General features: G+C 42.1%; 1 protein-coding gene and 1 long non-coding RNA gene across 7 annotated transcripts in view; one reads left to right on the top strand and one right to left on the bottom strand.

Annotated features, from left to right (window-relative positions):
• Positions 1-14,492, bottom strand: part of LOC119708305 (potassium voltage-gated channel subfamily KQT member 1-like) — a 417,378-nt gene extending 402,886 nt beyond the window's left edge. For 5 of the 6 annotated variants that reach the window (XR_005259030.1, XR_005259029.1, XM_038154526.1 and 2 more), the window contains exons 1-2: positions 14,304-14,492; positions 12,414-12,980 (exon numbers count right to left, since the gene is read on the bottom strand). Coding sequence is in view for 4 of the 6 variants with exons in the window: in XM_038154526.1 (XP_038010454.1) it covers positions 12,414-12,796 (383 nt within the window). In the remaining 2 variants the exon portion in view is untranslated. Of the gene's footprint in view, positions 1-12,413; positions 13,105-14,303 lie in introns of those variants that run through there. The other variant, XM_038154527.1, reaches the window with a different exon arrangement.
• On the top strand, positions 1,109-20,846 carry LOC119708307. The gene is made up of 3 exons (XR_005259031.1): positions 1,109-1,345; positions 18,382-18,479; positions 20,682-20,846. It is a non-coding gene; the product is annotated as an uncharacterized LOC119708307 (long non-coding RNA).
• Positions 20,847-26,003: the final 5,157 nt, after the last annotated feature.

Below are 26,003 nucleotides of genomic sequence, written 5' to 3'. Positions count from 1 at the left end.
GCTCTGCCACAAAACCCTGAGTGCCCCATCTACACATTTTTCAAATGCTTCCAAGGATGGTGATTCCACCACTTCCCTGGGCAGCCGGTTCCACTTATTTACTCACAGATGTACTTCATATGTATATATCTATAGACAAAGAGAGACAGATACAGGATAGAAAATCTACTGCAAAGAACTGCTTGGATATGGAAAACCCCCAAAATGTGTTTGCCTTGTTACCTCGGAGGGTAGGCTGAGCCAATATTCTTTATGCAGCATGTTCAAACCATGACTAGAACCAGGGAAAATGAGACAATGTTGATATCTATGGAGCCCTTCAGCTTTCCTTTTTCTCTTTTTAGAGTGGCTCAGAGTTTTAGACTGTCTTAGAAACCCCAGGAACACTGAAAACAATTCTTTGGTATGTTTGGTCTGATCATTCACACACTGCAAGGAAATTGCAAGTATGTGCCAACACAGGCAAGGAGAAACAGTTGTTTCTCTGCCACATAGACAACAGCTGACCTCTTCAAGTCTAAAACGGGATCTGAAGTTATAAAAACAAATGGTCCTGCTTCCTTTCATCTGCTCTGGAAGGACTCTGACACTATTTAACCACAAGTGGAGATTTGAGAAGATTAGAGCCACCATTAAGAAACAGATTTTTTAAGTAGTGGTTAGAGCTCTACACATACCATTGTCTCTGAATCAAGTTTGCATTTCTTCAATATTTACCTATCCTGATCCACAATAGAGGAGAAAAGGGATCCAAATAATACATCTTATTATTTTACAAGGGTAACAGCACCTTTAGCTCAGGACAGATCTCAGCCACACTCTCATGGTTTATGAGTTCCACAACCTTCTCTCCTGGTTTTATGTATTGAGAGTCTCTTTTTTTTTTTTCCTCCCTATTTCCAAATCCCACACTAAAGCCATTCAAAGGACCCTTTAAATTCACTTAATTTATGGCACTATATCCTCTGGCCAGTGAGTGTCACTCCTTCCCAAAGAATAGCAAGCGCAGCTCACATGAGCTGAGTACAAATTCAGTTGCAGTGGGGACAAAGTCAAAGACAAGCACAGATTAATGATTTAGCAAGGGCATCAAGAACAGGAACAAACACAAAAGAACAAAACAAAATGAACCACACAAAACCCCCAATCAACAAACCAAAAAAGAAAGACCCCAAACATTAAAAGAACACCCCAAAACAAAAAGAAAACCCTGCTGTGGGCAGGCTGTCATCTCCATGGGGACACAGCAACCTGCTGAAGTGAGAGGGAATGGAAAAACATAATTACTACTCTGGAACCAACATGGAAGTAGATCTGCCTGACACACCGGAGGAAAAAAGCTTGGGTGAGTGCCAAATTTCCTGGAAAGAGCTGGATGTGTGGTGCCACAGGCAAACCCCCAGCAAGGCTCCTCCTCCCTGAATCCCTCTGGGTTTGTCTCAGGGTCTCACTGCAGGTGCTGGTTAGAGGGACAAGCTGTCCCTCAAAGGCAATGGCAAAGTCTACCAGTGTTAACTCGTTGGCAAGTGCCAAATAGATCCTGGGTGTCCCTACATGTTTCTGATGGGATTTCTGGGATTCCTAAAAGTAAGGCTAGTGGATGGGTGCGTGTTTCATATTGCTGGCTTGGGATGAAGCTATTTAAAGCTTGTCATGTGGCAACTTCCCTTTCCCCACCAGCTCCAGCCTGGCTTCCTCATGCTGCCTCTGCTATCAATAGTCTCTCCTGCAAAGGACAATTCTTTGTGCTGTAAGGGTGAGAAAACAGGGTGTGATTGTTTACTTGCTTGCAGGGAGTTATTGGCATCCACAGAGAACAGTTTCACCCGCTGGCATCTTTTCAGTTCCTAAAGGCAGGAAGATTAATAAATCAGAGATATAAATAATTACCAACTAGTAGAGCTGGTCTACTCTTTCCTATCCTAAAGGAACTGAGGTTTTCCTTTCTAGTATTTTGTTCTCTTTCATTCTTTCTGTGATTCTTGAGGATGTCAAGCCACAACCTGAGCTGTTACTTCCGCAAATACTTTTTTCCCTTTTGTGCCATAAAGCTACAAAAGGGAAAGCTACTTCACTAAAAATAGTGAAGTATTTCCTCTCAAAACACCTGGCCTTCTTTTCCAACTTTTTTTTTCTGAAGATGGAAATTTATTCCAAATCACCTATTTGCAGACTCTTCCTCATTCTCTCTTTGATCAGAAAAAAAATATGGTACATATCAGAGGAAACAGGAGTATTTGAGAACCTCCCCTTTGGTTTCAGATTCTCATGTAACATCGTTCACACTTACAGAAGATGAAATGTCACGCTTTCCTAAGAGACATCTTGTTAATGTAAATGAAATTTTAGTATTTCTTGAGTTCTCCTCAGTTCCTTAAGCCTCAGGTATACACAAAAATACAACTACTTTCTCATCAATGCTTTTAGACCATCATCCTTTAATCTGTCTCATGTGTTAACCAGATTAAACAGGCAGTCCTGTTAAAGGCTGCAAATTAGTGCTTCTTTATGTCCTGGTCCTCCTAAACTTTGCTTTTTTTTGGAGAGTAGCTGGTGTGACTGGAAACATGTTTCTGTTGCTGTTGTAGCCAGGGACAAATTAGATTTATTGACCATGAGCACACTTCACTGAAGCCTACAAACACTGGGAACTAGGAGGTTAACTTAACACTGAGAGCAAAATGATGTCAAGCACTTTCTCCAGGTGAACCTTTCAAAGGTCACGCTGTAACAAACTTATTTTCCATGGAAGACAAGCCTAATAGAAGTTCTTAAAGGAGGAGTAGTCATAATTCCTCCTTTTAAGTTTTGCAGCAAATAATTCCATTTCTAGCAAAAACTGTGCACGTGGGGCTTTGTGTTTATCTCCTGCAGATAAGCGCACTTGAAGTGCTGATATACCAGATGCTTGTGGGAATGTTATCTCTTGGACAATAAAAAAGGGATGGGTGGGGAGGGGACAAACTTGTAAATTCACAGTCAGAGATATACTCCTTGGCAACCAAGCACAAAACACTAGCTTTGTGGCCTTCTGGGCTTTACCAAACTTTGTTGATTCTGCAAAGTTTTGTTAAGAGGAAAAAAAAAACACTTTTAGAAAAATATGAGCTCTATAATGAAAGCAAATCAACAAAAATTGTTATGGAAAAGCTATTGAAACCCATGCTCTGTAGAATTGAGAGTCCTGGACCGTGGGTTGCTGATGATTTTAACACAACCAGGTGGGTCCTGTTCCTTCCTCAAAATTGAGCTACTGTGCCTTTCTTCACTCTGTGAAAGAGAGGGTAACTGCAAATGGCTTCTACATGTTCCAGTTGAAAGTACTTGGAAACCCTACCTTCTAGATTCCTTAGATAATCCTTTATTCTATCTGCTATTTTCTCCAGAAGCTTTGAGCAGCCTGCTATAGTGGAAGGTGTCCCTGCCCATGGCAGGGGGTGGAATTCAATGATCTGTAAGGTCCCTTCCAACCCAAACTGTCCCATGAATCTAAGAAACTAAGCCAAAATGTTTCAGCCTACTACCACAGTAGGGGAGAAGAAATGCAGTTGCTTCAGCTGGACTTAAATTAAAAGAAAAAATGACTGATTTTAGGCTAGTATGTCCAAATAAATCTATGTGCAACTACACCCACTGGAGTTTCAGCTTTTTACTGGATGACAGACTACAGAGTTGTCTAAAGGAGACCAAAAGCTCTAAGTCAGCTTGTTGTTAGGGACAATAAATGAGTTTAGCAAACAGAAAGTTCTTTGAGGGGCTCTAGCAGCATGGGCTGCTTTCTATTTTAACTGGTCATTTTGTGGCAGGAAAATGAAGGAGAGCATTTTTTCTTTTTTCCTACTCTAAAAGTGCATGTTCTCATTCCTGAGTGAATGAAACACTTCCTTCTAAACGGGACTCTACTGTCTCATGTTGAATAGCCATGTGCTTCTGAAAAACATTCCTGCTGGTCTGAATAAAACCTCACTCCTGGTCCTTACATATTTTTGTTATCCAAAGGAGTTTCTAGGTCATGAAGAGGAGGTTGTCCCCGTGCCTTTGTGGGCAAGTTTTGATGTCCCTCAGTTCTCTCATAAATTTGTTTCCAGGCTCCTGAAGTTTGATGTGTCTTTGAAAGGTCTTGTGCTTACCCATATGGGATCATACACAAATTAGAGTTGGTTGGAAAATTTGGTGAAGGGACAATTATTCTGCTGAAAATACCAATATGTTAAAATTAGAAATAGTCTGGGAATGTGTTGGTTTCAGCAGAAGTGGAGAAGGAGTCAGACACGTTATAATAGAAACCTACCTAGCTTTGGACTCTACTAACAGGGAGCACACCCTAGCAGAGAATTTGGCGATACCTGATTTTCTTTTTTCTACCCCAGAATAAAATATTTTCAGAGTTTTGAAGCCCTCAACCAAAGGAAAATCCCACCTATTGCATGGATATACTGAGGTTATCTGTTTTCAGCTGTCTCTTCTGAGTTGCACCCAGTAATGCCCAACAGCCCCATTGCACATAACATTAAGTTGCCTTCCTGGTTCCTACCAGAAATAATAAGTCAGTATTTCTAAAACACCAAGGGAATTTAAAATTTCACTTACAAATACTGAAATTACATGCATATACAGAATTCATCACAAACAGGGCTGGATCAACAGCTAAAACCAATGTTGTTCAAACCACAACACGAGCCACACACCCTACAAAAAAATCTCCCATGTGAAACCAGCTTTCTGGATCTACTGACCCAAGCTGTTGGATGTTATTTATAAAACATCCACAGCTCCATTAGTAATGAGCACTTCACATTTCCAAACATCTGACAGCCTAACTGAATTGCTGTTCTTTGAAGAGCACTAGGATTTGGATTTTGCTTTTTCTACGAGTTTATCTGGCAGTACTTCAGAAATGACAAATTGCATTCATGCATCCCCTACAATCACCAGCACTGAAACCTTTTATTTAATGCCCTGCCTTTCCTGGGATTTAAGCTCCTTGATTCCACTGAGTTCCCATATCTTCCACTGACGTCTGTGCTTCTGTGTTTCTCTTGCTTTTATCTTTGCATGTCTTGCAATCTTCCATTCTGATTCTACAGCTAAGACGTTCTAGAAGAGACATAGTCAGTTCTTTAAACAGTGACAAAAACAGTCCATCATCATGACTTCAGTGTTGATGATTCTGATACTTTTATCACCAACCTTGACTCTAACACAAAAATCAGTAGGTTTTGGCGTGTGATTTAGGACACCCCTCCAAGGGAACAGGAAATTCCAACCACCATTCAAAATGCAACACCAGCTTCCTCATAGTACTCACATTAAATAATGTCTCTTGGGTTCAGAAGAAGGAAAGGAAAAGAACAAATATATATAATGTTGCTGCGAAAATACATCCACTGAATTAATGCCAGCTTGATCATCACTTTTCTTCTTGAATTTGGTACCACGTGGAGTCCTCAAGTTCATGAACAACTGCAACATTAATACCAAGGAATATCTTTTTATTTTGCTGGTTTCTGTAAGAACAAAGGGTTTGGTTTTTTTTTCCACAAAAGCATAACCAAATTCCATCAACAGCACCATAGCAATGTCAGGCTGCAGTATTTGTTTTCACTACAGAAACATTAGCCAGTGGGGGCAGATGTTAATGTATATTAATTGCTCAGATTATTACAAAATTGAGCTTCTAGAATAAGATGGATTGAATTTCTTAAAGAAATGATTGAAAAAGTCATCAATAATTCAAAAAATGAAAATAGAACTTACTCATGCTGTGGCTTTGTGCCCTGTGGTTAGGCGAGGGCCTAACACAAAGCACTCCCGGATCCAAGTTCTTCCTTAGGAGCTTTCCTAACATCTCTCTCCTGAAAAGACTCCTTGGTGCCAAACAATCTAAAGGACCTCAAAGTGAAGTGTTCTCATCTTGGGGATATTAATTTCTCTCTCCTCTAGACAAATGTCTGTTTTAACCAAATGAGAAGAAGCACGGTATCTCTGACATGCCTCATCCCCTGTCCATGTTAGCTGGAACTCGCCAGCTGGCTCAAAGGTTTTTGGTAAGGCCCTTTCAGACAGACATGCTCAGACAGGGTGGTTGCAGAAACCTCATTTCCTTAGGAAGAGAGGTTAAAAATTAATAACTACCCCCATGTATTTTTAGAACAACCAAATCCCGGAACTTTACATAACCCTAATGAAAATTTTCTTCAATATCAGTGAACCTTCATAGGCAACTTCAGGCATTCCACCATCTCATCCATGCAACTCTAAGCAGTAAGAGGAACTTCCCACTTTTATGAATAAGGGGTTCTTAAGTTCCTTCTATTCAATACTGTTCCTGTTTTGGTACCTGAAGCTTGTCATTAGAGACATCTGCTGAGTACCTCTCAGTAGTTAGTTCATAGATGAAAAGTAGCCATTGTAGTTCTAAACTGAAAACTTTGTCAGTGACATTTCTATATAAAATTACAAATAAGTAACTGTTATGCTGGTAAGAAACACTCTAAACACAGTAAGTAATGAGTAATAATAATAATAATAATAATAATAATAATAATAATAATAATAGGCCTTACTTTCATAAAAGTACACCATGTCCAGAATTAAGCTGTGACATCAAGGTCAAAGCCAGAATCTCAAAGGCAGCCATGTGCTTATAATTACTCTGAACTTTAGTTGTTGCTTGTGTTGGTCATATTACAATCACATCATTGGAAAAAGCAAAAAATCTGCTTGCATTCTAGAGATAATTGTGGAAAGGACAGAAATGGGAATTTGACAGTCCCTTTGAGATAAACAGTTATAAATAATGGGTTATATGCTTCATTTCCAGATAAAAACAGGAGCTGGAGAACACTGTGCTAACTTAGTTCACTAAAGAGCTGCTACACTCAAAGAATCAAAATATATGCAGGCAAGTGCCCCATTAAATGGAACCACTAGACCCTTACATTTTTTTGCCTTTTAAAGTTCTTTACATCAGCAACAGTTGTATGCCAAACAAAAACGGAGTATCAGCCAGAATGGTGGCTCTGAACTTCTGCAATTTCATTAACAGAATGCAACTAGCCTTTCTTACATGGAGTTGGAGGAAGTAAAAACAAACTGCGAAAGCAAAGTCTGAGGAGAAACAATAATAGGAAAAAAATACAATTTTTAATTTGTCCAAATAATCTGAATTCACTTGTTTATGCATTACTCACAGTGACACAGACATTAGTACACAGAATCTTTTCTAAAGGAAAAAAAAACCCCTCTGCTGGCTAGCCCCCCCTTTCATAAACATGTTTTTGATCTTTTTGTACTTTCCTCAAGAAGTTTTAAGTCCATGGTACTATTGATGTTGTTCATTTTTGTAAGGATCATGCACTTTGAATTATTCAGCAGTAACTGTTCAGTTGAGTTTGTTTGGTTTTTTTTTTAACAAGCTGTCAGGAACAGGTACCTCTGTGTGTATGTGTGTGTGTGTGTGTTTTTGTGTGTGTGTGTGTGTGTGCTTTTTTTTTGTGTGTGTGTGGTTTTTTGTGTGTGTGTGAGTGTGTGTGTGAGCACACAAGTGCTTCTCTTCGCAGGAGCTGTGGGAGTCAGTCTGGAGGAGGAGAGGGGTAACAAAGAAAATCTAGGGCATGTTTTCAAATAAAACTGAGCCCACACCACAGCTCTCTGGTGGGGAAAAAAAAGAAAAAGAAAAAGAGAACTTTGCCTCATTCCATTCCAGTCTTGGCCAACTGTGTTAGTGCTGGTTGCAGCCCCATTAGACCACTTGCTGACATGCTGCAACTCCTTAAGGTCCCAAAAGCTCCTCATTTCCTGCTGATCTAGATTCCTGCCATTACAGGGAGCTGATGAAGCGTAGGAGGGCTCCAGTGAGTGCCAGAAGAAACACGAGTTATGCAAAAGAAATGTGTGTCCAGAAGAGAAGAAGGGAAGGTGACAGAGGGGCACCAAGACCTTTTGGCATTGGTAAACCACCATGCCAGCTCTTGGGAAACCATACTCTAGGGAAGACATTTTCCCTGTCTACCACACAATTCCCAGAGACAGGCAGCATCCCATAGGAATATGCTGGAGCAACACCCACTACCCTCTCTAACTCACCATTTGGAGGAGTTGTTTCCCCAGAAATCTCAGGGCAGCCTGCAGAGCAGACTTTATGGCTACCCCAAATCTGCATTTATGAAATATTTTGCAGTTGAACCAGGTGGTCTGCAGTACTTGCCAGATGATTTGCAATGTTACTTCGCAATTATTGTGCACAATTTTATGTGAAATTCAAGTAATTTTGATCCACTGGGAAAACAAGAGTGGGGAAGTGTTTCAAGGTGCTTAATGTGCAGTGCTAACTTAGCAGAAGACCATCCATTCTTTCCCACTGGGGCAGGCTTCTGCTGGTGTCAGAAGCTGAACTGGCTATCCAAGTGTAACTCCAAGTTTAACTATCGAAGGACAGCTACAGCTGGCAGGAGCAAGCTGAGTGCTGGAGGTGGACGAGGGGAGCAGAACCCGTGCTGGCTTGTTAGCAATGAGCTGTTAGATCAGCTCACCTCAGCCCAGAAGAGGTTATGGGATACAAAGGCTGGTCTAACTTTCGAATGAGAGCAAGGTCTAACATTCATTTAACAAATGGCCAAACCAGCACAAAGTGACCTGGAACAGCTGCAAGTTCTCACTTCAGCTTTTGCAGGGTTACACAGCAAGAAAATGGCAGGCCTGAGAACACAGTTAAGAGTCCCTGTCCTGGACCTCCCTCTTGCCTTGGACTTGCCTCCACTCCCAGCCAGCCTGTGGTTTCTCCAGTGCCTGACAGCAGTCCTTCCAGCTGTGCTGACTCCAGGAGTGATGTGACATCCATTTGCTAAGAACTGGACTGGGACCAACAGCTCCTTTTGTATCTCCCACACCCATCACTGCTTCTTCTTCTATTGAACTATTGACTTGGACAAGATTCAAATTACTTGCCTGTGGGTGAAAGGTTCCTTGTCCCATCATGAATTCCACACTACTGCTTTCCCTAGCTCCCAGCTGTCATGTCCCACCCCTCTTCCTCCCAGTGGCTCTCTGAGCTTCTCGACCCTTTTCAGCTGTCCCCTTTGCGGCTGTATCCAGCTTTCTGATCTCCACAACCTGTTTTTCCCCTTTCCTTTGTGCCTCTTGCTTAAGTCAGATTCTCTTTGTTATTGAGCTACTCTGCTCTTGTATTGTTTTCCTCCAGTTTCAGCATCACTGGCACCAGTCTCAGCTTCCACCACAAACCAACGTGGACCTTAGCATCTCAATCCCAGGTTCTCCTTTCTCCTTTTTTCACCACGCTCAGTGTTAGCCAGTTGTCCTGCTCCCTCACTTCTTAGTCCAAAGGAACCCAGGTTCCCTCTAAGTCTCTGTCTTTTTAAGTGAAAAATTCACCTACCCAGGCAAGAGCAGCACAAAAGACCAAAATTAGCAGTCCCTGCATGCTCCAGAGGAAGCATGGAAAAGATACGAAAAGGGGGTTGGACTGCAGTGAGCAGGGTGTAACTGAGGGGGAAAATACCACGGATCGTGGGCACACTCAGGGCTTTCCTGCCTGGAACCCACACTGCGACATCACCTCGGGCTGACACAAGGTGGCCTCTGTGGCTCACAGAACAGTGATAAGTGACAGCCAGCCAGGTGGACACAACATTCCAGCCTACAGTGGAGCCATTCCAGTAGTCACTAAATGGATGTAGGCTTCAGAAATATATCCATCACATAAGTAAGACTCCACCTGCAATTAAATGATTTAAATGTGCAGGTTTGCCAAGTAAGGTCACTGCCATAAATAACTCATCATGAATACACGTCGCATTTTTCTTTCAAGAAACAAAATATGAGGGTTATACCCTAATACCTGACATTTGGATGTGATTTAAGCAAGTGCAAAGCTGAGTTTAGAAATTAATCCAAGCCAGGCACATTCTGCCTTTTCTGGACTGAGGACCTCACAGCAAATAGCTGGGCTCTAACACAGGTGATCTCCAACAGCCCAAGGCTCTAAGACAGCCACAGGAATTGCTTGGTTTGGATCAATACATTGTCAGTTCATGGAGCAGCTGCTTCTCAAGCCCTCAGCTCTTGCAAAGTGAAATCCTCTACTCTACTGGGATTTTTGGAAGTGGAGTATTTCACCGTCCTAAATCAGAAAAGTATCCAAATGAGAAGGTTTTCAAGACCAGCAGGAGGGATTCTCAAGTAAACCCACTCACCCCTTCAAACATTTTGTTTTGAAACCTTAATTTCAACCTCCACTAAAACTCCAATAACTCCACTAAAATAATACAACTAGATTTAATTAGGCAAAAATAATTCCCTTTTCTACCACTGTTATAAAGTTCCATAAGAACCCTGAGCTTATTCCCTTAAAAGCAACTTTCTACAAGTGTTATAGGTGATCATCTTGGTAATTTCAGAATGAGAAGAGGTCACCTCCTGGAGCACTTGCTGTTCCCTCACCTTGCCTGGTTTTGGAAAGTCAGGTTCTTTCTAACAGAACTGACTCCAGATCAGAACAGACTCCACTCCCTCTTGGACAGAAAGTTCCCCCAAGTTTGTAAATAAATTGTCTGATCTTTGTGGCACATGAAGGACAGAAGGGATGGAGCACATCCAGCTCCTCCAGGCTACAGAAACACCAGCCATGTACTTGAAAGTTTGGATTTGTTAGGAAAATAGTCATAATCACCACCATCAACCAGCTGCACTTAAGTTACCTCCAAAGCCACACATAAAACACGGGAAGCTGTTTAAAAAGAAATTACAGGTTGTTCTAATTATAAAATTAAGTGTATTTTAGATTAGTAGTTTATTTTTTAACAATGTTTTGCTGCAATGATATATAATCTCATAAGGCATGTTCTTTCCAAAACAGAAACTTGTTATTTAAATGAACACATCAGGTAGTTACTGGGATAATTATTAGCAAAAATATCCTTGAGACAAAATGCTTGCCAAAAGCTTTTTCAAATGTTTCCTTTCTAGGAGTCTCAAAGACAAATAACTTTTAAGAGCACTCAATTTACATATTCTTTCATGTAAATGGTAGGAATCCTTAAAAAAACAGTTGCTGTTGGTATTACCAGTATTTTCTCCAATTTTCTAGTACTGAGGGGGTGTAGAGATTTTTTTATTTTATTTTAATGTCCATTTAAGAAGAAAAAAGTGCATATAAAAGGTCAATCTCAGTTGTGGATAAAAACAACACAGATGATGAAACAAATGAATTTTAGCAAGATTAGTAGTCTCAACTAGGCTTAAATCATGACTATTTATATATTTAAATCTACAAAAATCACATCTTTTTAGTCCTTAAAAATAAAGCATGCTATAAGCATAGCCATTGAAAGAGGATTTATCTTTTTGCTAGGAGAAATTCCATTAATCAAAAAAAATCCTTTCAAAAATATGTATATGATATTGAGGGGGAAAGGAAGCAAGTATTAATGAGACCATCTATTTTATGCTAAATAGAAGCATTAGGGTTCATCCCTATAATTGCCATATATTTCTCTGGGCAGTTCCTGACTGCAGTCACTCAGAATGTTTTTTTTTCCCAAAATGCAATCAGGCCATAGTTTATCTCAGACAAACAGTGTAATTTCAACACTCTGCATTTCTTTAGGAAATATGCTAATTTTATAATAGAAGCAAGGCCTATTGGCTCAGCTGGCCAGGAAAACTTGCTCTGGTCTCAGTGAGAGCACAACTGGACCCTTTCTACAGCTAAGATAACAAATTATCTTTCTGTTAAGCAGCATTCAGAACAGTAATTGAGGTCTTGCTAAGCTTGACAGATACCATAAGCAACCAAAGAAAACAGTAACAGCTGGATTAATATATCAACCACTGCTTTACAAGGGTAAATGGAAGCCTTAATAGCCTCCTTGCAAGTACTACATACATGGTATAATGAAAAACATTTCACTAAGTTTGTACTCATTTCATGTTCATGACTACAAATCAATTCAAATTAGTAATGTTATATATTTGTCTAACAAATTACTTGTTTTGGCTCTTTAACATGAGCAAAACAAACTTAAAAGAGCAGAATGTATCTGATCACAGCTGGACCTGCCACATCTCCTGCTGAAAACTGCAGTGTCTGAAGCTGGAACAGTGTAAAGCAGCTCAATCAGCAATCAGAACTGCCAGGAGCACAGAGGACTTGTCCTCAGAAATACCAAATATACATGTCCATCCTTGAAAACAAAGATCATTTGAAGAATAAAAAGCCTTCTCTGGAAATGATAGTGCATATAGTAGCTGATTCTTTGAGGAACTGGCTTTTCCACTGCCTTGAGAGGATTATTCATGGAAGAAGTTTTGAGCACAGGAGATCAAGTACTGATTCCTGGCTCAGTTTCAGATTTTTCTTACACCAAAGATCATGCGAAAATGTAGGTACTTACACAGCAAAATGATAGATAAAACACTTCCACCCACTGGGCCTCTCTAGGAAGTTGTAGACCTGTCCCTGGGTGCTGGTTTTGGTCAGATATTGGCTCTGAAAGCACTCCGTGGTCCGGGCCCTGCCAGCTCCACTGTCTAAGCAGGCTGCAGCCTTTGTGCCTTCCCCGGGGCTCGGGGGAATCCCGGCTCCCTTATCCATGGAGGGCTCTGGATTCAGTGCCACAGGAGAATACTGCATGGTGCTGAGGCTCCCCCTGATTTCCAACAACGCTGCAGATTTGCTATTTCCGCTCAGAGCGCTCAGTTGGAGAGTGGAGCCTTGATCCTGCCCACGGTGGTTACACACCGGGTACGCAGCAGTTTCTGCACCACCACGGGACATCCTGCAGCAACACCCAGGTACTGCTGTCTCTGATCAATATTTAAAATCATGAAGGAGGGATTGGATGTCTTCCATGCCCAAGGTTCTCCAGCAGCTGATAAGATGACTTTGTGCTGTTATCATGGAGCTTCTCTGTGACACAAGTGTGAGCTGCCAGCCTGTCACCTGCTGTCACTCACATCCTCTGAAATTAAATCAGAAAAACCTATGAGACAGTAACAACAGGAACAGGAGTCTGGGAAATGAAAGGGGTTGAGACTTCTGGAGGAAGGAAAGAAAATTAATTTCAAAATTACATTGTTAAGAAGAAAGCCTAGAACTATTTAAACAGTGCAACACTCGTGCAGCAGCAGAGAGAGCTGATCCTACCAGATTACTTTAAGCTGAGCAGTTCTTGAAGTGATTAGAAATGAAGTGTTGCCGAAAACACACCTGAATGAGGCTTTGAACTTCAACACCTACACCTCAGAAGAATGCATATAGAGCATCAATATTACAGGAAGAATTTAAGACCTAAATAAATTATTTCAGTCACCTCATGAGACCCGATCTTGAAGTCCACAGTACTCTGGAAGAACCTTCCTCAGGTGTAAAAAGGAGGATGCCATTAATGATAACTGATACTGGGAGGTTAATATTGCTACAAGGGGAAAGATCAAACACTCCTGGCCTGATCCTCAATTTTCTCCATGCCCTTTCATGTTTGCAGCTAATTTTGCTACTCTCAAACAAGTACCTAGACAAAATAGAAAAGACAATAGGGTTCTTCTAGATCAATATGTATTTCATAAAGCAGAATTAAATTTCTGCTAATACAGAGCAGCAATTTCTTAGCAGCAACATTAATAATTTTGTAAGACTGAGAGTGGATGTCTTTTTTTGAACTGCCTTATTTCTTACACCCCACATTCAGAGTTACTTTAGCCTCAGCAGAATATTTTAGAGAGACAATTTCAGCCCTTAGTAGAATATTTTAGAGAGACAATTTCAGCCTTCACACCCCCCTTTTTAAATTAAGCCTATTTTTTGCTGTTGCTTAAAGCTCCTCATGTGTAGTGAATGAACTCCCAGTGCAGTATATCTGAACAGAGCCCTCCGAGATATTCCACAAAGTATTTACATGTCTTCAATTTAACATGCCTTTCCTACACAGGGCTCATTTCTTAACACCGCTCATGGAAAGGTGAGCATCAGTTCACATTTCCACATCAGTCCTAGTGCAAAGAGAGAAATACATCCCTTCCTTCAGCAGCTCTCTTAATGAACAAAGGGTGCAAACATTAAAGCACAAAGCCCATCATCCCAGTCAGCCTGCAGCAGGTCCCTGCGAAGCACCTCTAAGAACATGCGTTCACTCTGGGGTGCTGAGGCTGCCTGGACAAGGCTGGCTAGGCAGAGCTGCAGGCACAGCTGCCTGGAACACCTTTCCTGGGCTGCTCCATCCACACACGGCATCCCACAGACACGGCACAGAAAAACCTGAAAGCAGCTGGCAAACAGCACCTACTTTCTCCAGGCGTATCCCTCTCCTGGCAGCTGCTGCACACCGCGGAGTCCCTGGAGAGGTGCCGGAGAGGAGCTGCTGCCCGGCTCTGCCCACAGCTCCCCAAGTCCCACCCTGAGCAAGGCAGGGGCCCTCCCTTTGGGCTGCCTTATATGGCTGCCCTTGCAAAAGGCACAGAAAGAATCGGGAACAGTTTGGATGATTTCAGAGAGAAGTTACTTCTGTCTCTTCCTGCTGTCAAAACCAGCAATCACAAGCAACAGCTTAACTTCCCTCCCAGTCTTTTTCTTATCTGTAGACACTTCATTGCAAATGCATTAAAAGCAGCCTTTTCTTACTTTAAACACTGAATTAGGTGATGCCTGTGGCAAGCTGGAAGCTCTGCATCCTCCTTTCATACTGGGAAAATCTAAACAGCAGCTTCAGTTGCTCAGGGTTTTTTCCATCAAAGTTTTGACAAAGCCAAAAGCAGCGCTTCATTGTTACATCATGTACTGGAAAATCAGGGTTCTCTCATGTTGTTGCCCTTTTGAGCTCCAGGTAATTTTTTATACTAATTTGGGAGGAAGAGAATCCCAAACGTAACCATTCCAGCATCCATCTCTGCATTTTATTGTTGACCTTTCTAATCAGGAAGGAGAAAGCGAATACTGCTATTTCTCTCCTTTCCTCCCTCTTGTAACAGAAATTAGACTGTTGTCTGCAATGCCAACATTCCAAACTTAAGCTTCCCACTTTTCCAGAGCCAGGCATTTGAGAATGGAACAAAGGTTTCACCCCATGGTTATCATCAGTGGGAGAATGTTGCCATTGCACATAGTCTTCACTTTTTATCATAATTGTTCATGGGGCTAAGGCATCTCTTTCTTTGGAAAGATTATTCCAGAAAGTTATTTCTTAGTTTCCTAGTTATATTTCCATATCACTGCTAAAACTCAGAAACAAAACAAAAAAAACAAACCCAAACCCTTTTAGTTCATTTCTTTTTTCTTGATATATGATACATGTAGTCTGATCTAAAAGCCAACCCATCCAGAACATTTGCCTTGGATGCTGTGTCGCTCAGTTTACCCTGTGCACAGAATTGAATACATTATTCCATGCACTACTGCAGGTGAGTTGTCATGGAGAACTGATATCTTACTGGAGCCACAAAAATCCTTCTCCAGGTTTTTGCTTCTTCCTGAAATGCTTGCTGCATCAATTCATACTTTTATACTCTCTGCTCTATTAACTTTTCCAGACAGTAATTTGCTAAATGAAAAAATTTCCATCTCTCCTCACCTCTGACCTCTCCTGAATGTCATTACTCAAGCTCTACAAAATTAGCCAAATATGGAGGGGAAAAATAATTGAAAAAACCCCAACAAACCAAACAAAAACCCCAACCAACCAACCACCAAGCAATCAACCAACCAACCACCAAGCAATCAACAAGTAATTTTCATGGATATTTTAAGGTTAAAAATAAATTTCATTTGAGGGAATAGTAATACCCAGCTTTACTGCAAATGCAAAAACTCAGCATAATAGCAGCAGGTTTGAAACCCCAGCAGAAATGAAACCAGCGCATCTGACTCCTGTTTCTTGGTTGAGGAAAAGATGATTTAATGATAAGATTTTAATAGACTGAGAGGTGGAAGACTTGAACTCATTCCTTCACACACCCCCCCCAAAAGCAGTATATTGCATCTTTGGGTCAAAACCTCAAAAGGCAATTAGTCACCTCACTAATTTACAACCTACATCAAAGGCATGATTTCAGGGATGTCTAAATGCAGAAGTGTTCACTGGTAACTAGAGATGCACACAGCTTCCTGCAACTGTGTATATACAGGAACGTGACTTCTGTGGCTGGGCTCACTTCACGTGTTTCATTTTGGTGGGCCTGGTGCCACCCCTGTGCTCAGAGAGCACATCTTCCTCACCCTAACAGCACTGCATTTAGCAGTAGATCTGGGAGTTTATAACCAGAAGGCCAGGATGGAAAGGCACCGAGAAATGTCTGGCTCTGAGATGAATTTTTGAGCCCCTTCTTGAGGAGGAGACACTTCTCAGAGACAAACCTAAACACAGCACCACTGGCACCACCCATCACTGTCTCCTCTGGGGGATGTGTTTTAGAAGGAAAGTGTTAATGAGTCATGCAAGAGACAGATAATATGGAAGCCTTAATGCTAGAAAATATCTTGAAGGGTAAATAATAGATGAGACTTGGAAAACATTCCCGCGCCCCTCTGTCCATCCCAGATTCCATTCTCCAGACGTAAGCTCTCTGCACCAGTGCTCTTGAAGATCTGCTCTGGATCTGCGAGCTGCAGCACTGCCAGCACTGATAGCCAGGAGCTGGGCACTGCTGAGTGCCACACAGCCCCCTGGGCCAGCTGTGGGATCTCAACAGTGATCACACTGGGGCACAAACCCAGCGAGTTTTGTGGCTCCAGCTGGTGGTACCCAAACGCCTTGAAAGGGGCAAAACTCCAGCCCTTGCTCTCTGATTCAGCTTCCCAGCCTGCTGGGCTCTTACAAGGGACTGTAATCAAAGGTCATTAAGAATCATGAAATGGAGCTTCAGCTCTGAGTTCACTTAACAGTACCCCCTATACTTTTTTTTATTTTTTGGACTGCAATGGGGCAATATTTGTCTTGCCAATCTGTTACACAGTTCAGTTGTCTGTGGAGCACTTGGCAGTCTATTTAATGTGCACCATGAACACCATTATTCTCCTTCACAGGGATATGCTGAACGTAAACTAAGATTATCATGACTTGTACACTGTGGTATTGGAAAGATGGTGCATGTCCAGATTGAGACACTGGGCTTCCATTCTCTCCAAAAGTTTGCCAAGTGCTATGTATTGTAGCATTTTACCACACAGGGAAAGATATGATGTGACAAATTGCCTTTTATGAGTGCTGGCAGTGCTTCATTATTTTTGTACTAACATAGACAGTCTACAAGGCTGACTGCTTGACCCAGAGTAGTGTCTAAGAATTCCATAAATCTCTCATTTCCATGACAGAATGCCTGTAAGAAATTAACCTGACTCCTGCACTTATGAAGGTTTTTTCCTCTCTGTTCAAACTAAAACTAAAATATTTTATTGGAAAAATGAACAGAAGATGCAAGTTCCTCAAGAAATGCCCAAACTTCTTAACAGTCGTGATGTGAAGAAAATAATATGATGCATATCATGAATGTATATATTTTAGAATTACCATAAATGTATAAAACTAATACTAAATCATAAAGTAAGATCAAAACTATTGTTGTTATGCTGACTCCAATAAACTCTATCTGTGTGATGGAAATAAAATTTAAAAAAAAAATTCACATGATCATTAGAGGGGGAACTAGTAGCAACTTTCAGGTCAGGTTGTCTGCCTGCTCCTACAACACCTGTCCTTTCATTTCTTGAAAATTCATCAACATTGTAAACACCTGGGCCTAAATTTTATTCTGAAAATCTCTAGTTCTGGTTTTGACTGGTTAAAAAGCTATTTAGCCACTTTTGACCATCCAGACAGAAGAAAATAGGTAGCTCTTTTAAAATAAACCCCACTGATAACCGACATCCATAACCATCCCAAAACAAAACCAACAAAGCACAACAGCTTGTGTACTGGTACCATACCTTGAGGATGTATCCCTTTCCAAAGGATGTTGAGTAGTACCCATGGGATTCAGCACCCTGGAGAGAGCAAAGAGACCCTGCCCAACAATCCCCTGCCCTGCCCAGACTCCCACTCACCCAAAAATCACATCTCACCACCATTAGATAACTAAGAGGGACTCCAAGTGCTGTTTTTATCTCATTTTTATGAGTCTTGATGAGTCCACAGCCATCCAACACACATCTCCTAAAAGATGCCCGCATTTTTCATTTCAGCAAGGATGTCAAGTATTCAGCTTATCTTTGTGTGTGTGTGTGCCTGTGTATGTGAAAAATCTCAGATAAGCAAATCACTTGCATGCCTTAACTATTATTCCACAGTTTTCAGGGTAGATTTCAGTTTTTCATGAAGAAAATACATACCCTGTGCCTCAGTCTCTTAGCTTGGTATCCTGTTGCTATTTTAGGTTGTCTCTCATGACAAGGAGGAGGGAAGATGAAAGCTGAAGAACTGGGTAAAAGAGCTGACAAAGAAGTGTGTTTTCCTCTGCTGGAACTGGGAAAGGTTTTGATTCCATGACTTTTGCACCATAACTCAGCAAAGTTTCAAGAGCACTAATTTCTATTGGACAAATGCCAGCATCACGTTTGCCACTTGACACACTATGGGAAATCAAACAATAACTATAATGCATTCCATGAGAGTCATTTTAAGAATGATGCAGCCAAATTTCACTGTTCTCATGTTATTCCACCTGGACAATCTTGGTGTGCAGTTTAAGTGCTCTTCACTAGGCCAGCAGAATTCTTTAATTACAAATCATGGCATAGTTTTACATAAAGCCACAGCATTTTCAATATCCAGATATTAATAAAGCAGATGAACTAAAATAAACTGCTACCACGTAGAGCAAAGTATCTGTTTTAATGCTTATGTAGCATTAAAGGAAGACAAAATTACTGCATGAAATAGGCTCCCTATGGTCACTGCTGAAGAGGTAACCAGATAGGAGCCACAGAGAACCTTCACATAATATGAGGCAATATAAATTCTTGCATAGTGAACCTCAGCTGTTACTTGATTCCTTTCTTCAATTATATTAAGTGTCCCAGCATTGTTTGATTGGGCTTGTTTAAATCATTAGTGATGCACTGGAGGAAAAGGATACTGTTATTGGTTCTAGGGTTGTAACAGAATAGCATGAAAAGTGGGTGCCTATTTCAAATATATCTGAAAAGATTGACCAAAATAGAACTATTGCTTCAGGAGAGACTCTTTACATAGGAGCTGTGTGTTATAACTGAAGAGGCAGTTTGAAAAGATGACAATGATCCTTTCAGGGTAAGTGCAGTTGGGCATTTTTACATTTACATGTATGAACTTAAAAAAGTCAACTAGGACATTTTATTAATTTTATCTAAAGTTTCCACAAAGCTTCTTTTCTGTGAGCCATGGGCTCTTTTATGCAACCTTCAGTTGATTACCAAGCTGATATTAAAGAGCAGTTATTTAAACTGAACTTTAAATTCTTAATGTGCCAGGTCCACTTTACCTTCTCTTTCAGCTAAGCTGGAGCCTCAGGCAGTAACTCTTCTGAAATTATTTACCTCATACCCAACGTGGAGCATATTTTCTTACTTCTTACTTTTTTCTCCTGTTTTTGAGAGAGCTGTCTATTGCTTTCTCTGGCAGTTCTAAACCCCTCACTGATTCCAGAGCACGTAACATGCAGTGCACATGTGCAGCATGACCAGAAAGTCAGGCTCAGTGTGTTCTGCAGAGATTTAAAGAGCACAAGCACAAAGGCTGGCCAAGGGTCTTCCCACTGCATTCCAAGCAATGGCAATAAGCCAGGCTGACTTAGCTCTCCTACACACAGAAGGGTGGAAAGCTCCTTGGTGAGTACCACCCCACCACTCTGGGTGCTCAGAATGTCACTCAGGATGTTTCCAGCAGAGAAGCAGATCCTACATTCTTCCCAGAATTAACACATTAAGCTGGATATGATGAGCTCAGCAAAGATACTTGGCATCTGAGGCAGTTCAGTTTTGTCCACCTTTTGGAAATCTGTGACTGTGTTTAGCTTGGCGGAATCCAGGAAATCTAAATAAAGGTATCTGTGATAAGATCTGTTTAAAAGTTGTTGTAGAAAAGAAGTAAGGATTGTGGAAGAAGTGAGTGAGCTTGAGAGCTATGTGTTCTAGCAACTAGAACATCCCATAAACGTTTCTTTAAAAACACCCTCCTGAAGCAGGAGGGTGTTCATTTGACATTCACCTGGAGTAAAATTTACCAAAAGCAGCAGTGTGCTGAACATGGATCACTCTACTGAAAGCTGACTTTTCAACAATAATTGTGACTTATTGGCTTCTTTCTAGGAAAACCAGGAAAAGTTTGCAGGGATTTTAAAATAAATCAATAACTTTTGATACTGCAACCCAAGACATGCAAGTGACCCACACTGAAGTCATGAAACAGGAACTTGAAGCTAACATGTAACACCTGCAGCTGATCTTGTTCTGGGACTGGCCCTATGTGCTTTCAACAACAAAAAGTCTCTTTGTATGTTACCTTAATGTAGAAAATAAGATAAAATTCTGAGTGGCTTCTAAGTTAGAATGTTCTAGTGAGAATATAGAGCAGGACTTCAGAAGGCTTAAGGCATTGTTGAGTATTTGTAAAATGCACTAATTATATTAAGTACCACTGTTAACCAAAGAGTTCTCCAACCCTGAGCACTAACACCACTCTCCATCTGGCATTCAGGTGCACAAACTGACTTGCAAAGTGTCTGTCCTGAGGATGTACAGGAGCAGAGCGGCGTGGAAATACACAGCGTTTCTCTCTGCCTTGACAATGACTCCTCATGGTGAGGGCAATGGGGGACATCTGACACATATGCTGAGAATGAAGATGCAAATATTTACTCTTTTTTATTGGAAAAGCAGTTATTATTTATAAGAGGTAGTTATGAATGCATTATATGATATTCAGTGCACCTTTATATCCCATGTGTACAGCATGAGGAATGTATACCTGTCGGAACCCAGGATTCTCCTCTGGGTGTCCTGGATGGCCAGAGCCGCTGGCAGGGGGCTCTGAGACCCTGGCATGCAGCCAAAGACACACGTGGGGTTTTGATCTTAGCCCGTGGAGCAAGTTACTAACTCTGTATGAAGAATTACAAGCCATACACACACAAGTTTAGATTGCATAGTAGAGATAATCACGAAGTGAAAGGAAGGATTTTTGAGTGCTGTACAGGGGGGTTTTAAGCCTTGTACGCAGGGGTCCAAGTTTTGTACATGGGGGTCAGGAGATCTAAGATGGAGGGACTTGGGTGTGCCCTGTCCTCTTTCTTTCTCCTTCCTAACCTCCATGTCTTTGGTGGTGTTGGCACTCACAGATTGGTCTAGAGTAGAAAGTCACCATTCAATATAGATAGTAGGTATTGGAGAGAAAGCATAAACATGTAGTACGTAATATATGATATAAAAGATGGCACCAGCCCCTGGGAGGGCAGAGAGTACCTTTGTCTGAGCTGCTGAACAGGCCACAGCAGTTCAGGGAGAAGAATCTTGTAGATAACCAACAATAAACAACCTTGAGAACAGACAACAGAAGACTACTGAGTCTTTCTTCGAAGGCACGGGCTGGAGGAGGGACTTTTCCATCTTTCGGGGTCATCCCAATCCGGGGGTGAAACCCCGCATCTGGCGTCCCTGGGTCGGCACGACTGAAGCAAAGATATAAAACCATCAGACGACCTCCAAACCCAATCTGGAAAGAAGGCACACTCCGAAGTTCCAGAGAGAGAGAGCAGAGAGCCCGGAACAAAAACATCACCAAGACAAAATCACCTCGAGAGCAGCCCGGAGAGGAAGAAAACCAGAGATGTACGTCTGGAATTCCTCGCCTGAAAAACTGCTGGACAGGGACCAGGACCATCTCCGGACCGACCTTGCGTTGATTCAGCTCTTGGTGAGAACAGTCAAAACTAAGAACATGGGGAAAGCATATTCCCAGGAACAACTCAGGGAGATTAATGGACATCTTTATCATTTAGCAACAGGGAAAGAAAACAAGGCCTTGAAACTTTTGGTTCCAGAGAGAGTAATGCGGGAGGAAATTTCGCGGAGTGCCGCGGGGGTACCTTTTATCAGCAGGCAGTAGAAATGACTCCCAGTCGGGGGGGGGGATACCTCCTTGCCATCCGCAAGAGAGGGAATTGTCTAGCCATCCGCAGACGGGGTTTACTGTTATGAAATTAGGAGGAACAGAACTGACTCTCACCAAAAGGTGGGGGGGGGGGGATCGTTATCACCTTCAGGACTTACAGGGTGCCCAGGCACACCTCTTCCAGTTGCGGGAAAGCGCGGCTTGAAGGACTGGGATTTTGCCTTCTTTGTGGCTTGTTCCCCAGAACTGCAGCCTGTGACAGAGGCGACGGCAGGATGGGGGGCAGAGAGATTGCAGGACGGGAGAAGGAGCTGCTTTTCGGCGGCTGGCACAGAACCCATGCCGAGGTGGCACCGGTCAGCCGGCAGCCCGGGGGACCCGCACAGGCGGCGGCGGGGGTTGCGGAGGCTGGCGGGGGGGGCCACAGCGGCAGGGGGGGCGCAGCGGCGGCGGCAGCTGCAGCCGCGGCGGCGGCGGCGGCGGCGCGCGCATGCGCAGTGCCGGCGGCAGGAGAGGCAGCGGCGGCGGGAAGCTCGGACGCGGCGATTGCGCGTTCCCAGGGTGCCGTGACGCGCTCCATGCTGAGAGCCCGCGCGGCCGCGGACACGGCCGCCCGACAGGCGGGGGGGGGCCGCTCTCGCATTGCAGCAGCGCCGCTGGCAGGACTGAGCTCATGAGACTGAGCAGAGATCCGCGGAGATGCTCCTCTCGGAGCGGCAGCGCCAGTGCGCGCGCGCGTGTCGGTGGAGCGAAACCCTACCTGGTCGGGGAGGGGCAGCTCGCATGTTGTAGACGCGAAACGGGCACAGACGGGACAAGAATCGCGCGCTCGGTTGTGGACGTTGGCACGGAGCCAGGGGAGGCGGATCCCAGTGGACACCAGAGCAGGCACAGGCAGAGACGGGACAAGGTCAGGGCGGAGATGTCCTTCAAGGCACCGCTCTGTCAGAGTTGCTAGGCAACCACAGTAGCCAGAATTCCAGGCAGGTTTTTGGGGAAAAACAGGTCTGGAAACTTTTCCAAGGGCAGGATGAGAAGCTTCTGAGAATTTTCACAGTGCTTTAACCAGTTTTTCAACAGGATCAACTCCAAAAAAATGCAGCAGATGTTATGTGGGGCAATTGGTTCAGTTCTTCCACAGGCAGGTTCCACAGAAGTGATGGCAACAGCATTTGCCAGAGGACCATGATTCAGATGCAGAAGACATGGACAATGCCATAAGTGCAGAGCTCTATGTTGCAGTCAAACAAAGTTTTTTAAGGGTTGAATTTCTAAATAAGTATTTTCATATCAGTCATTTCTTGGGATTTTATTGTTTTTCTACTGTGAAAAATGCTTCCTAGGGAAACAAAACATCATGTAAAGAGTCTGTGGGGCCATCAGCTGATTTCCCAATGGTTCAGAGTTCTAGGAATTGTTGGTATTGAGTTTGTAACCTTTGTTATTTTTAATTTTTATAAGTAATAATGATAAATAATGATGGTTGTTGATGTTATATGAATGCTTTAAAAAGATTGTCTTGTGATAAGAATTATTGTTAAGGTATTGTATTGTTAAGGTATTGTTAAGGTATTGTATTTACAGCCGGCTTTCATGTCTTTGTGTGATAATCTTTTATCTCTTCTGTGATCATCTGCAAGACACATGTCTTTTCAGGATCCTGTTTTTTGATTTCTTAACTACTCACATGTTTTTTGGGCTTTTCTATCCAGATTGCCAGTCTCATGGTTTTTTTTCAGTCATTATTACAGAGGTAATTCAGCAGAGAATTCAGTTGTAACATTAAGTTCTTAGGTTTTTGAGTTTCAATATTGTATTAGGTAATGAGTCTTTCATGCAGCTGCACTTCTTTCACTCTCAGTGTCCAGATCCAGGTTCACAATCCTGACTGTGATGAAGTTCATATCTCTGAAGAAGAGGTTTGTTGTATTTGAAGAATCCCTATCATGTTATCTCATGGTGTGAAAGATTTCTAATCCTAAGGTTTCTTATTCATAACTGTTGTTTTTAAGAGTTTTGTTTTAGAATGTATTAAGTGATACTCACCAATTAGAGTTCGAGCTGTGGCCAAGCTTTAGCTCTACTTGGTGGAGTGATTGACAATCAACCCAGAAGTTTTCTGCATCAAAAAGTATTCAAGTCCTTTTGACTTGGCAATTTGACCATGTATGACAGCTGAGCTGGTTTTGAAAGGGAGCTTGGAGAAACATGAATCCGGACATGATTTCTTCAATCTTCTGTTGTTTTAAGGTTCATCAGCTGTTGCAGACTCTGGGATGACAGTCTAATGTTGTGGTACTTGATAATTGTGTGATTTCACACGTGTTATTGATAGTCTGTGTTATTTGGTTGATTTCTAATTACTGTTGTATTGCATTTCTCTATGCAATTTTGCAAAACAGAACAGATCAAGGTTTCATTTTCACATCAAGACCTATTCTTCATCTCTGAGATTTTGAGAGGATCCTCCAGTCCCTGCGGGGACGTGGATTTGTTTGTGTTTTAACAGGTACAAAGTACAGGTGGATTTCAGTGAAGAATGTGAAACTGTATCAAGTGCAAGAAAACGCTGAGCATTCAACAAGCAGAGAAGAAGACACACAGATGTGGACTGCACAGAGATTCCAACCATTGTGCTTCACCAGTCCACAGAAGATTGCAGACTTTGGGTTTCTGCATGGGTGTGGGAATCAGTGATATTGTAGAAAATTTGTTAGATGATAGTTTTTATATTTTGATAAGGCTTGTAATTCTTCTGCTCATTCAGCCATGCATTCTTCAGTGCATGTGGCAGGCCATGAATAAGGCTGTCAAAAATGTGCTTTTGGTGCAAAGAGAAGGGGGAGATGTCGGAACCCAGGATTCTCCTCTGGGTGTCCTGGATGGCCAGAGCCGCTGGCAGGGGGCTCTGAGACCCTGGCATGCAGCCAAAGACACACGTGGGGTTTTGATCTTAGCCCGTGGAGCAAGTTACTAACTCTGTATGAAGAATTACAAGCCATACACACACAAGTTTAGATTGCATAGTAGAGATAATCACGAAGTGAAAGGAAGGATTTTTGAGTGCTGTACAGGGGGGTTTTAAGCCTTGTACGCAGGGGTCCAAGTTTTGTACATGGGGGTCAGGAGATCTAAGATGGAGGGACTTGGGTGTGCCCTGTCCTCTTTCTTTCTCCTTCCTAACCTCCATGTCTTTGGTGGTGTTGGCACTCACAGATTGGTCTAGAGTAGAAAGTCACCATTCAATATAGATAGTAGGTATTGGAGAGAAAGCATAAACATGTAGTACGTAATATATGATATAAAAGATGGCACCAGCCCCTGGGAGGGCAGAGAGTGCCTTTGTCTGAGCTGCTGAACAGGCCACAGCAGTTCAGGGAGAAGAATCTTGTAGATAACCAACAATAAACAACCTTGAGAACAGACAACAGAAGACTACTGAGTCTTTCTTCGAAGGCACGGGCTGGAGGAGGGACTTTTCCATCTTTCGGGGTCATCCCAATCCGGGGGTGAAACCCCACATATACCCTCTAGAGGTGTGTCCACACACCTTACTATTGCTAACAACTCAATTTTTAGTTCAGGATATAAAATCCTGAATTTTCAGGTTTTTTTGGGTGCTCAAGCCCAAATGCTCACTCAGATGCCTCGTTGTCTTTGATCTCTGGACATGTTCATTTCAGAATTAACTTTGAGAATACAAAGATTTACATAATTAAATAATTATTCCTAGCTTTGAACATTTATTAGACACTGCTACGAAAAATTCCATCATCTCTTTCCTTGTCCTTTTTCCATCACCTGTTAACAACGGATGAACATTCCATACCTCAAAATTTGTAAAATTACCAAAAATCTTGTGGAAATCTGTAATTGCAAAGTTTATACTTTAATTAGCAGTAGTAATTA

This window comes from Motacilla alba, chromosome 1A (genome assembly GCF_015832195.1).
Source record: "Motacilla alba alba isolate MOTALB_02 chromosome 1A, Motacilla_alba_V1.0_pri, whole genome shotgun sequence".
In the NCBI taxonomy this organism is placed as follows: Eukaryota; Metazoa; Chordata; class Aves; order Passeriformes; family Motacillidae; genus Motacilla; species Motacilla alba.
The sequence above is the reverse complement of the archived record's forward strand: the minus strand, read 5'-3'. Positions and strand labels throughout refer to the sequence as shown.